This window comes from Ochotona curzoniae, unplaced genomic scaffold (genome assembly GCF_017591425.1).
Source record: "Ochotona curzoniae isolate NIBS_2020 unplaced genomic scaffold, NIBS_Ocur_1.0 contig_883, whole genome shotgun sequence".
Lineage (NCBI taxonomy): Eukaryota > Metazoa > Chordata > Mammalia > Lagomorpha > Ochotonidae > Ochotona > Ochotona curzoniae.
In genome coordinates this window covers 51,834,866-51,848,157 of record NW_024466599.1, presented here as the reverse complement: position 1 = coordinate 51,848,157, position 13,292 = coordinate 51,834,866, and the positions used below count along the sequence as shown (strand labels likewise).

Below are 13,292 nucleotides of genomic sequence, written 5' to 3'. Positions count from 1 at the left end.
GATAATATCATGACTCAGCAAGCATACAGAGTGGGTGAGTGTGAGGAGTGATTCCAACTTCCCATCTTGAACCCTGCGCCATTTCCTGCTTCCCCTCCCCCACACTCGGGAAATTTGCACCATTCCAGTTGTCTACCAATCAGATGTCACCTGGAGCCTTACCTGAGAATCCCACTCCCCAATCTGTCCGGCCCCTCCCCTGGTCCTCACCCACATGCCGGTGGCTCACATCATCTCAGTCACCAGTCCCTGGGGCCCACACCAGCCCACACAGCCCCTTCCCTCTCCTTCCCCTCTCCCCTACCCCTTCTCCTGGCTCTCCCTGTCCTCGTCCGTCTTCCCCCTTCCCCTGCCTGGCAGCCCTCATCCTGCCACCATGGCAAGAGATGTTTCTCTTCCTGCCCCCCAACCCCGCTCCCATCCCTACTCCGTTGGAATAAAAGGATCTTCTAATATCTCATCATGTCTGGTGTTTTCGGCTTAAGGTAAAAGGACCTGGCTGCGGGAATTAGCTGCATGTATTAGCTGCGTGTAAGAACGTTAAGAACTTCAAGTGTGTTTAAAACCTAACACTAAATGTGTCGTCCATTATTCACGGAAATGTGAAATGATGCAACTGATTTAGAAACCAGCGTGCAGTTTCTTACAAAGGTAAATATCCAGGTACCACAGGACCCAGCAATCTCACTTCTATGCATTGACCTACCAAAAAAAAAAAAGGTAATAAAAATCTGCATTCATACAGGAAGCTGCAGGTGAAGGTCACGGGTGTGCTGGGGGGTGAGGTGACCAGATGAGGCACATTCACACAGCGATGACCACTCAGCAACGCATGACACAGTCTCGGAGACACGGAGGTACATGAAAAAAGTCCAACTCTCACAGCCAAGTCTCTGATCCCAGGTGTAGGACGTTTGTATGCCTGCGGAGTGGGGCAGAACAGCTCAGTCCAGCTGGGCTTGGCGGGAAGAGGGTGGGACCTCAAAGGCCACTGGACTTTTTTTTTTAATGTCGGCCTGGGGGAGGAGGTCATTGTAGAACTGTTCTGCCCCCTGATGGTGGTAGTGAGGATTGCCATATATAGAATATAGTTCTACAGTTAAACTCAAGGAAATGTACACCAAAAACATCTTGTATCTACAGCAGGCAATGTAGCCAATGGGAGGACGTAGACAAAAGAAGAGAGTGCTGATGCTGGAGTTTGGGATCCTGTGTCATCTGATCCCAAAGAGATTTCGCAGGGTGAAGCCTCTGCCTCCCAGGTGGCCCTTCCCCACCCCCTGCCCCTGCAGCTCATGCAGGCGTTCTGATGGGCAAACGGAGAAGGTGCAGAAATGGGGACACGTCCCTTCTGATCACCCCAGGGAGGCTGCTGCTCCTCCGCTGGGAAAAGCGGCTCAAGTGATAAGCACTTTCTTCCCACCACCACCAGTGTGCGGTCCCCACATTGCTCAGGCTCCCCTCTTTCCCACGGCCACCTGCTTCCCAGCAACTGGTCATACACACACACACACACTCTGCAAAATGCCAATAAGAGGACACAGTGGACAGCCAGGAGAAACAAGACAGTCTCACCCCATAGCCAGGGTCCTGGTGTCTGACCCTGCCCTGTAACACACACACACACACATGCACACACACACACACACGCACACACACATGCACACACCACCATAGATCCATTCAGAAGAAAGATGAAACTATAACCCCACAGGACCCTGGTGACAGACCCTGAAGAAGGCAGCCTCCCTGTAGCCCGCACACGCATGCACACGCACGCACACACATGTACACATGTACTTATACCTGCCACCATGAACAGAGATTCACACCCTGACACATGCTTGGGTACACATATACATATGAATTTGCCATCACACGCACATAGTCACATATTCACACAGACACACACAGTAACACATGAACATACAAACATTGGCACATGTGCGCACACATACACCTGCTCTCACAGTACAACCACACATGCACGCTTGCAGTGACACATACCCTCATACACAGCCACGCATTCACACACATGTAAACACACAGACACACACTGATACGTGAAAGAACTCACAAAAGCATCTATCCTCACAGTCTCATACTCCACAACCACACATACGCCCCCCCCACACACACAGATGGATCCCTGGTCTGCTACCCACATCACCAAACTGAGCACACTTTCTGGCACACAGGGAACTCAGGGCTATGGGCTGCCCCCGACAAGGTTCTCCCTCTGCATCCCTGTGGAGGGGCCTGCGCTGCTGTGGCCCTGGGCCTTTGCTTGGGAAAGCCTCTTCTCCGTGCCCTTGTCCAATCTATTCCCTCTGCCATGGGGCAAAGGAAGGCCCTGACTGCAGGCATGCACCCTCCTCACAGCCAGGCACCACCAGTTGACAGCTCTCAGTGCCAGCTTCGAGAGCCGTGGGGACTCACACCAAGTCCTCCACTGTTCCCACCGTGTCTCCTGGGAATTGCCCTGCTGTCGGCCCTCCCCTGGGTCCAGCTGTTGCAACTCACAGAGTTGGGTGTGCTTTACAACCCAGGCATCTACTCTAGTAGAAGCACCAGGAGAAACCCACACCAGGAGGAAGTGAATGAGACCCATCAGGCTCTCCAGGATGTGCAGCCAGTGTCTGCCCAGAACCAGCTCTGCACAGACCGGCACCCTGCTGCGCTCCGTTCACGCCTCTGATCACCTGTTGGGTACTGTGGTCCAAATAATAACCCCAGATGAAGTCTCTGCCCTTGTTGCCCTGGGATGAGTAGATAGACCAGAAAAACTCCCCAAACCAATCACATCTGTCTTTGTAAATGGTCTTTGTAATTGGTGGTGTCCTCAGACTTTGGGAGACCACCCTAGGAGACACAGGGGCAGGGGCTGGGAAGACACTTCTGCAAAGTTCTTATTTGAACTGAGCCCCAGACAATGAGAAAAGAGCCAGCCCAAGCTTGCTCCAGTACACACAGAGGCTCTTAGATGGGTTTCCTCCATCAGAACCGCCCAGGCTAGAACCCAGGGGGGAGAGACCCCTAGCTATATGGGAACTGAGGCAAAGGACAAGTCCATGGGAATTTTGAGAAAGGTATTTTTGCAGGCAAAGAAAACAAGGTTAGGGGATAAGGAGTTTGAGAAAGCCTGTGGGTGGCAGGATGGGAATCTGACCTGGATCTCCCAGAGCACAGCCCGAACAAGCTCTCCTCTGCCTCGGTAGCAACTGCACGCGTGTGACAGCTGCCACAGCCTCACCTGCTTTCCGTGTGACCTCAGGAGAGAGACACTTGCCTTGTTCCAGAGCATCAGAGCAGGTAGGATCAGGCCACAGCAGGCCCGGAACCTCACACACCCTCACCCCACGGCACATCCTATCCATGCCGCCCCCTGGGCAGCCTCAGCTGGCTCCAGGAGGCACCCAGCTATGCTTCCAGACTTGGGCTCTGAGCCTCAGATTTGATTTTTGTTTTGCAGTCTGCAGAGTGGGTGGGTAGGAGATCCCGTTGCCCCGGTGCATGGGCTCCTTGTGGCCCGAGTCTAGCCATCTCCTGCCTGCTTGCCGAGCAGCTTCCTGCATTGCCTGCTCACCACTGCCTTCCGTTCTGACATCACCAGGTCTTGTCTGAGCCAAATTTTCCCTCCTTAGAATCTCTTCCCGCAGCCTAAGGGGCCTGGGATTTCATCCCAGGGCAGGAAGCATGGACGGGTGTCTGCAGGCAAGAAAAAGGGCTTGGGCTTGCACCGTGCTGCTCTTTCCTGACTGTAAGTCAATCATGGCCTCCCCGGGCCTCAATTTCCACATCTGCAAAATGGGAACTCTTGGGAGTTAAGCACCTGGAAGCTCCAGGCAAGGGAGCCTGACACACATCAGGCCCTCCGGAAGCTGGGGTGGGCAGGCCTTCCTTCACCTGCTGCTGCTGTGGCTGGCGTGGTTGCCATGGTCAGCTGTGGTGCACAGGCCAGGCCACTGCCTCTCAGGCAGACAATGGTCTGGATGGAGGAAGCTTTGGCCTTGGCAATGGCAGCGGCACCTCTGGGGGTTGCATCTTGGTTCCCATTCTGATCTGTATTATTATAGGCGCTGCCTCAAGAGATGAATTAGTGCCTAAGCCAGTGAGACCAAAGCAGACACTCAGGGCAAGAGAAGAGAAAAACTTTTTAGCAAGGTGTGTGTGTGTGAGAAACAGACAAGTGACCCCGAATCCAAGTGTGCCCCATTGGCAGCCTGGGGTGAGGCTGAGCAACCACCTCTGCCAGCTCTCAAGTCTCTGGAAAATGGTCTGGCTGCTGGTGGTTCTCACGCTGAGCCCTCGCTGCTCCGGTCCGCGCACCGGCGCTGGGGCTCACCCAGACGCCTGGCCCGGGAGGAGATGAGATGAGAGACCCCGTGCGTCTCTCCGAAGCCGAATCGCAGCCCAAGACTCGCTCCATGTCCCACCCCGGGACCCCCAGGAGACGGTGGCAAGCCGGGGTTCCTCCGTGCCTGCTGGCGGGACAGAAGAGCGACGCGGACGGGACACTGACCTGGGAAGCCCGCAACGCGGGGCAGGCGAGCAGCAGCAGCAGCAAGAGGAGCGCGCGCGGAGAGTTGAGCACCATCTTGCCCCCTCGGAACCTGGCTGCTAGGGAAGGGAAATAACTTTGCGCGCCTTCCCGGCTGAGTGTGTCCCAGCGATGCCGCAGCTGTCCCTGCAGAGAGCCGGGCGCCGCGCGGTCCGGGGTGAAGCGGCTCGAGCAACCGAAGGATGCCGGAGACACCGGAGCGCAGCGCGGCCCCTGGGCAGTAAGGGACTCGGGAGCAGGCGGACACAGATCTGGGGTCCCGGTGCGCGGCGCGCCGGACCCTGGAGCACCCGCGGCTGCCCACACGCACGAGACAGTCCCAAGCGAGGCGGGGAGGCGCCAGCCTCTTGGCCAAGGCCAAGGGAGGAGGGGCTGCCCGGCCAGGAATGCGCCTGGGAGCGCGCCCAAGCCGCGCGGCTCCCCGAGGAGGCCGGGCGCGCCGCCGAGCCCGAGTGGGCATCCTGCTGCCCTCACAGCGAGGGGAGGCCGGGGACCTGCGCCAGCGTCCGCGCGCGAGTGTGGCTGACCGAGAGCCCACCCGGGCCCCGTCTGCTCCTGTTTGTCCCCATTTCCCAACAGACAAGACCGAGGTTCTGAGTTACCTGATGACAAGTAGCAGAGCGAAGATCCAGACCTTAGCTTGGCTCAAGTTGAAGTCTCCGTTCCCAGAATAGGACTGGTTTGGGCAGAAGATGGGTTTCATCAGAGTGGCCTGAACTACTAATGTAGATTAATGTCTTTCAAGGAATGCCGTGGGGGCTCAAGTTGTAGCTTAGCCAGTAAAGCAGTCTTCTGTGGCGTAGACATCCCATTTGGATCCCGTTGCAGTTGCTTCCCATGCAGCCCTCTTCTTATGTCCTGGGAGAGCAGTGCAGGATGCTCCAAAGCCTTGGGACGCTGCACCTGGTGGGAGACCTGGAGCAAGCTCCTGGCTTTGGATTGGCTCAGCTCAACTCTGACTATTGTGGTCATTTGGGGAGTGAGCCAGCAGATGGAAGATCTTTTTTTCTGTCTGTCCTCCTCTCTATAAATCTGCCCTTTCAATAAAAATAAATACACTTTTTTTTTTCTTTTAAGAAAAGGCACCTGGAAAACATGATGCACCTTCTCTCAGAGTGAAGGCTTCTGACGGTGACCCCGTGGAAGGCATAGTGCACCTGTTGGGCCCCTGTGCGGAGTCTGGCTTGGCTCTCCCCCCACTGGGAGCTCCAGGAACAAGGTTGCCTCTGGCCACCATTTATTCATCACTGGGTACCAGAAAGGAAAGCTGGAGTCCCAACTTGGGCCATTGGAGCTGCTTTGAGAAAACACCGTGGGCTGTGTGGCTTTGGGAACAACTCACAGATTTCTCACAGCGCTGAACCTACAAGGTGAAGATAGATGTTAGCGTATCTGGTGTCTGGCCGGGGTGGATTCCAGGCGCACAGGTAGTTGTGGCGCACTTCCAGGTGCACTCCTCCCTGGGCATTGCTTGCACAGCAGACTGGCAAACTCTCTGGGGCCTTCCCCATGACAAGGACACTGAGCCCATTCACGCGGGCAGCTCAGCCCCGGTGCTCTGACTGCCCTCCTCCCCCACTCCCACCCCGTCCAGGTCCTGCCTCCTACACCTGGAGCATCGTGGTTTTCACACAGGAATTTTGTGGAGATGCCAACATGCAGACCACAGCCAGTACCTTGGGAAACTTGGGGGCCTGGTGTGGGCTGGCCACCCAGGCACCCATCACCCTGCAGCCATCAGCCTGCTATCGGAGGCAGCAGCAGGGGCAGTGGCAGGGCCCAGGTGGTCTTATTGGCATTCTTCCTTGAGCATGCTAAAGAGTGCCTGGTGAGGACACTGCTTGTCTGTCTCCTGGGGGAGGAGATGGCCCAGAGGCTGCGCGAACCTGTGGCTTTGCGCCTTGTTCTTGCGTAGGTTTGCTGTTGTGGGTCCAAAGCCCAGGGTCTCCCTCCTGGTCTGAGTTCTGCCCTTGTGGATGAAAGGTTTCTTTCTGGTCGGTGTGGCTGTGTTGATTTGTTGTTTTATCCCAACTTATGTTTCCATGGCAGCCCACACGGGGGGGCGGGGGGGGTGCCCAGGCACTCCCAGCCCTGCCTGGCTGTGTGAAGCCACCTCTGTGCTCCTGCCCCTCTGTGGAGAAGGTGGTTGAGTAACTTGTCCAGGGCCATGTGACCTCAGGTCAGGCCCCACCTCCAGGACAGACAATCTTGGACTTGATGTCCTCTTTCACATTGAGGATTCCCATGTTATTCTTGAAAATCCTCAACCATTGGATTTCAGGAATTTTATGCGCAGAATGGGGTTTTTCCATTGGTTTCTCTTTCCTAGTGAAGTTTTAGCTTGGATTTTTACTGTCTTGGTACTCATTTTCATTTGTTAACTTTGCTCAGTGCTCGGAGTCTAGGATGAAGTGGTCTTGCAAGGTCCAGCAGTCCCTTCTCTCTCCATCCTCCACACTCTGGGTCTGCAGTCACTGACAGATCCTCTCACAGTCCAGGACCTGCCAAGCTTGTCCAAAAGCCAAAGCTGTGTGTTCTGCACTAGGCATGCCAGAACTTCACCTTCAACCTGATGAAATGGGCTTATCAGCGATTTTTCCCCCCTTCTAGTTCCTCTCTAGTTTTCTAGAATATGTCTCTGGAATGTTGGGGAATTGGTGTGGTGGGGGCTGACAGGTCTAAAGAAGATACTCATTGTGGTATAGCAAGTTAAGCCCCTATCTGTGACACCAGCATCCTATAGGAGCGTCAGCTGGATTCCCAGATGCCATACTTCCAATCGAGCCCCCTCCTAGTGCTCCTGGAAGAGCAGCAGAAGATGGCCCAAGTACTTGGGTCCTGTCACCCATGTGGAAGATCCAGATGGAGTTTCAGACTTGTGACTTCCACCTGGCCCCAGCCCTAACCCTTGTGGCCATTTGGGGAATGAACCAAATGTTTTTCAAGTTCTTTGGTGGGAGACACTGCCTCCCCTGGGACAGAAGTACTGGTATGCTTGTGACCTTTGTGTGATGTGGGACTACAGAAGTGAGAACGGAAGCCTTGTTGCAGAAGTATGTGTAAGATCCGACCGGGGCAGCACCCAGTCTGAAGCAATCATTCCCTAACTGTGCTGTGAGGTTCCCCCAGTCCCCCAAGGTCACTACACTTTGAAGTTCACAGGCTTCTCACTTATCTGCCCCAGGTTGCATCTTGCTGTCAGCTCACTCGCAGATGCCACATCTCCTCCTTTGCTTTTTTTTTAACCTTCCATCTTGCTGTGGTTTTCCCATTAAACCTCACCGGGCCCTCCAAAGGAGCCCAGGAACAAGGCCTGGCATGTTAGCCTGACCCATGACGACAAGGGAGGAAGCAGGGGGGTGGAATCGTCTAGCAAGACAGCAATGACTTCATCTAATTCACTCATTACACAAATATTTACCGAGTGCCAATTTCAGGCACTGCCCCATGCCAAGCACTACATAATGCTTTCACATTATATCTGGGGCTCTGGCCAACAGGACTGTACACTCTTGTGCTGAACATTGGCTGCTTATGTGGGATGCCAGGACAGCCAGAAGGGCCTGTGGCCCCTAGAAAACCATTGACAATGGTGCAAGACAAAAACCTATTGCAGAACACACGTCATTGTATGATGAGTAAAGACCAACAGCTAATTAACAGCTGCCCAGAGGAGGAAGACTCTGGGAATACACCTGGGCCAGACTACGTGGAAGTCTAGATGCTGCTGAAGGAATGGGGGCGGGGGCGAGTTGTAGCCATGGGATCACACAGTGTTTCAGTCCAGACACAGCAGGGCCAAATCTTGCCCCCTGGGTACCTGCCACTAAGACCTTGCAACCTGTTTAATCTCTGCAAGCCTGTTTCTCCATTTTTATAATGGGAATAAAATAATTTTTAAAATTATAATGTGATGTGTCACAAGTGCCTACTAATGCATGGCGTAAAATAAATGCTTAGTTAAAGGGACACTGCTTACACAGAGTCTGATGTTGCTTCTACAGGACAGTATAGCAAGGGAGACGACATTTCTGGAGCTGTTCCCTCTACTAAGCACCTCACAAGTGTCCCCATGTAGTCCTCATTACAACCCAGTGCACTGGAGGCTGTTAAGATTCCCATTTTACAGACTGAGAGACTGAGGCTTAGAACGCTTCAGTAACTTGACTGAGATCAAACTGAAACGTTGAATCAGTGTTGAACAAAATAGGAACCTTGGGGCCCGGCGCGATGGCGCAGTGGTTAAGGTCCTCGCCTTGCACGCCCAGGATCCCATATGGGCGCCGGTTCTAATCCATGCGGCCCCACTTCCCATCCAGCTCCCCACCTGTGGCCTGGGAAAGCAGTCGAGGACAGCCCAAAGCCTTGGGACCCTGCACCCATGTGGGAGACCCGGAAGAGGCTCCTGGCTTTGGATTGGCATAGCATTGGCCGTGGCACTCACTTGGGGAGTGAATCATCGGACGGAAGATCTTCCTCTCTGTATATCCGCCTTTCCAATAAAAATAAAATCTTAAAATAATAATAATAATAATAATAATAATTAGGAGGAACCTGAAACAAGGTGTAAGAGAATCCTCTGCTAATTTGCAACTCTTCTGTAAATCTAAAATTAAATCCAATGAAATAAACATTCCAGTATAATTTCATATTTCATCTTACACATGATAAATTAGTCTATTTTCTTAAAAGATATGTTTACTTAATTGGAAGGCAGAGTGATGGGGGAGAGAGAGAAAGAGCGAGCGAGAGATCATCTCTCTGCTAGTCCACTTCCCAGACGGCCTCCGTGGCTGGGACTGTGCCAAGTCACAGCCAGGACCAAGAACCCAGTGCCACCCTCATCTCCCACGTGGGTGCAGAGCCTTCCCAGGCAGATCAGCAAGGAGCCGGAGCAGAAGCAGAGCAGCCAGGACTGCAACCGCTACTTGAGTGTCACAGACAGCTGCTTGACTTGCTACACCAACACTGGCCCTGATGAATTACAATCTTCAAGATTTTTTTTTCCACCTAACCTAATTTATCAAATTTAATGGCAGAAAATACTATTATTCTTTCTGTATTTTTAAAATATCCATAAGATCTGTAGTGATAGCTCTTCTTTTAGTCCTATTAGTGACTTGTCCCTATTCTCAAACATTATAGATACTTATCAGTTTTATCTTTTAGAAGAGCCAGTTTTTAAAAAAAGATTTATTTATTTATTGGAAAGTCAGATATACAAAGAGGAGGACAGAGAGGAAGATCTTCCATCCGATGATTCACTCCCCAAGTGAGCGCAACAGCCGATGCTATGCCGATCCAAAGCCAGGATCCAGGAACTTCTTCCGGGTCTCCCACACGGGTGCAGGGTCCCAAGGCTTTGGGCCATCCTCGACTGCTTTCCCAGGCCACAAGCAGGGAGCTGGATGGGAAGCGGGGCTGCCGGGATTAGAACCGGTGCCCATATGTGATCCCTGGTGTGTTCAAGGCGAGGACTTTAGCCACTAGGCCCTAGAAAAGCCAATTTAATCTCTTGTTTGCTCACACTTTTACTGGCTTCTGCTTGTATCTTTGTTTCAAGCAGCATCTGGCATTCATTTTAATCAGGTGTGGAGAGACTCATAAACACTCATAAACATGAAGTAATTGCCACAGTGGAATAAATATTTATTATACTCACTGTCTCTTAGAGACAGAAGGCATGGTGTAGCATGTGGGGCCACCAAGGAGGTGCTGAGAAGAGATGAGCAGCCAGAGGGAGAGAGATTTGGGGCCAGAAGACTGTGATTTTTGCAGGAATGAGTGTAGCAGGGCAAGCAAGCTAAGCAGACTTAGAATTAGATAGTTGGGGGCCGGCGCGATGACGCAGTGGCTAAATCCTCCACCTTACAGGTGCTGGTTGACTGCTCCATTTTCCCATCTAGCTCCCTGCTTTTGCTGTGGGAAAGTAGTCAGGGATAACACAAGCCCTGGGACCTTGCACTCACATGAGAGACCTGGAAGAAGCTCCTGGCTCCAGGCTTTGGATGGGCTCAACTCTGGCCATTGCAGCCATTTGGGGATTGCACCAGTGGATGAAAGATCTTTCTGTCCTTCTCTCTGTAAATCTGATCTGTCTTTCCAATAAAAAATAAATAAATCTTTAAAAAAAAATTAGTTGTGGGGCATGGTGGCGTGGCCTAGTGGCTAAAGTCCTCACCTTGAACGCGCCGGGATCCCATATGGATGCCAGTTCTAATCCCAGCAGCTCCACTTCCCATCCAGCTCCCTGCTTGTGGCCTGGGAAAGCAGTCGAGGATGGCCCAAAGCCTTGGGATCCTGTACCCGCATGGGAAACCTGGAGGAAATTCCTGGCTCCTGGCTCCGGACTGGCACAACACCAGCCCTTGCGCTCACTTGGGGAGTGAATCACTGGATGGAAGATCTTCTCCGTCTCTCCTCCTCTCTGTATATCTGACTTTGTAATAAGAAATAAATCTTAAAAAAAAAAGTCTGTAAGATTTAGTATTCATTCTTTAAAAATATTTGTTATGAAATCATCTGGGCATGACTCACTCTCCCTTTCTCTGTTTATTTTACTGATTTGAAGGAGAGAAAGAGAGATTTTCTAGCTGTTGCTTCATTTTGGTTGAAACCGGGAACCAGAATCTCCATCTGCATCTCCCATTTGCAAGGCAGGGGCCCCAATATTCTGGCCATTATCTATTGCCCTCACAGGCACATTAGCATCAACTGAATGAGAAATGGAAGATCTTGCTCTAAAACCAGTATGAGATGTTATTGTTGCAAGCAGCAGCTTAACCCACTGCACCACAATGCCGTCACCATCTTTTTTTTGTTTTGTTTTTGAAAGATTTAAAAAAATTTTTTTTTTTTGAAAAACAGATATATAGAGAGGAGGAAAGATAGAGAAGAATATCTTCTGTCCATTGATTCACTACCCAAGCAACCACAATGCACAGAGTTGTGCTGATCTGAAGTCAGGAGCCCTGAGCCTCTTCTCTCTATAAATTTCCAGTTTTCCCTTCCTTTTTTTTTTTTTTGCCATTTATTTTTTCTTTAAAAAAATTTATTTGTGAAGGTTTATTTCTCATTACTTGGCACTTTTTAAAAAAAGATATTTTATTTTTATCGCAAAGTCAGATATACAGAGAGGAGGAGAGACAGAGAGGAAGATCTTCCGTCCAATGGTTCATTCCCAAGCGGCTGCAACGGCCAGAGCTTTCCGATCTGGAGCCAGGAGCCAGGATCTTCTTCCGGATCTCCCAAGCGAGTGCAGGGTCCCAAGGCTTTGGACCATTCTCAACTGCTTTCCTAGGCCACGAGCAGGGAGCTGGATGGGAAGCAGGGCTGGTGGGATTAGAACCGGCACCTATATGGGATCCTGGCGCGTTCAAGGTGAGAACATTAGTCACTAGGCCATGCCACCAGGCCCTAGCACATTTTTTATCTAGTTTGTCTATGTGCCAGTTCTACTTCTTTCTCAATAAGCTCCTAGCATGAGACTGAAAATTTCTTTTTTTTTTAAGATGTATTATTTTTATTGGAAAGGCAGATATATAGAGAAGAAGAGAGACACTTCTCACTTATCTGCCCTGAGAATGTTCTCGAAGGGCCAAGCACAATGGTCCAGTGGGCTAAATCCTTGCCTTGAATGCACCGGGATCCCATATGGGCACCGGTTCTAATCGCAGCAGCTCCACTTCCCATCCAGCTCCCTGCTTGTGGCCTGGGAAAGCAGCTGAGGATGGCCCAAAGCCTTAGGACCCTGAACCCACGTGGGAGACCCAGAAGAAGCTCCTGGCTTTAGCTCCAGCCACTTGGGGGGATTGAACCACAGGACAGAGGATTTTGTCTTTCTTTAAATCTTCTTTCAAATAAAAATTAATAAACCTTTAAAGACATGTCTCCCTTAGGAGGAGACAAAGACTGGCTCAACAGAACTTTCCTCTCCTGGGACCCTGAGACTAATCCTGAGTCCCTGCAGCATCACGCCAGCCACCCACCTGGCTCCTGTGGGCACACAGTGGTGACCAAAGCCTCCTAGCACTCCCCAAGGTGTCACCATTGTTGCAGCAATGGTCTTTGCCTTCCTCCCAGGACTCTAGGCTCCTGATACTGCTTCCTGGGAAAGGCTGAGAAAATGTCCCCAATTTCTCCATATTCTGAGTGCTTCTGGCGGGATGGAGTAAGCCATGGCCCAAGTCCCTGATTCTGTACAGAATGCTTAGGCACCGTCGCAGCTTGCCTGTTTCTCCGTACGTTTCCCTTTGAATGTAACAAAATCTGGGAGGTTAGTCTTAAGCATAATAAGCAGGCACCTGACTGTTGATAATCTCCAACCTCGTGGGCAGCTGCCGTGGACCTGTCATCACATTGTTGGTGGAATGGGCTCACCATGCATGCAGTAACCCCTCAGACCTCTCCAGCTGTTCTTGCCCCTTCTGCTGGCTGGACCTGAACAGTGGTTGCCTGAGGAATCACACGGAGGACTGCTCACCTGTGCACCCACTGCTGGACCGTGACATCAGGGAGAGGGAATCTGTGGTCTCCACCCCCAAGAGGGGGCAATCCACTCACGACCACAGCACATAGCAGTGTTCACAATGGCCTTGCGTCACACGAGCACTTTGGAAGCATTTCCCTGTATCTTCACAAATCCTCAACAACTTCCTGGTACAGAGAACCCTACAAAGCCACTGGCCAAAAACCGGCATCTTTCAGAAGTTAGGCACACTGCTGATCTTTC

At 51.7% G+C, this 13,292-nt stretch overlaps 1 protein-coding gene across 1 annotated transcript in view; it reads right to left on the bottom strand.

Annotated features, from left to right (window-relative positions):
- Positions 1 to 4,597, bottom strand: part of FBLN7 (fibulin 7) — a 42,405-nt gene extending 37,808 nt beyond the window's left edge. The window contains exon 1 of the mRNA XM_040993355.1: positions 4,346 to 4,597. Within this exon, the coding sequence (XP_040849289.1) occupies positions 4,346 to 4,597 (252 nt within the window). The remainder of the gene's footprint in view (positions 1 to 4,345) is intronic.
- Positions 4,598 to 13,292: the final 8,695 nt, after the last annotated feature.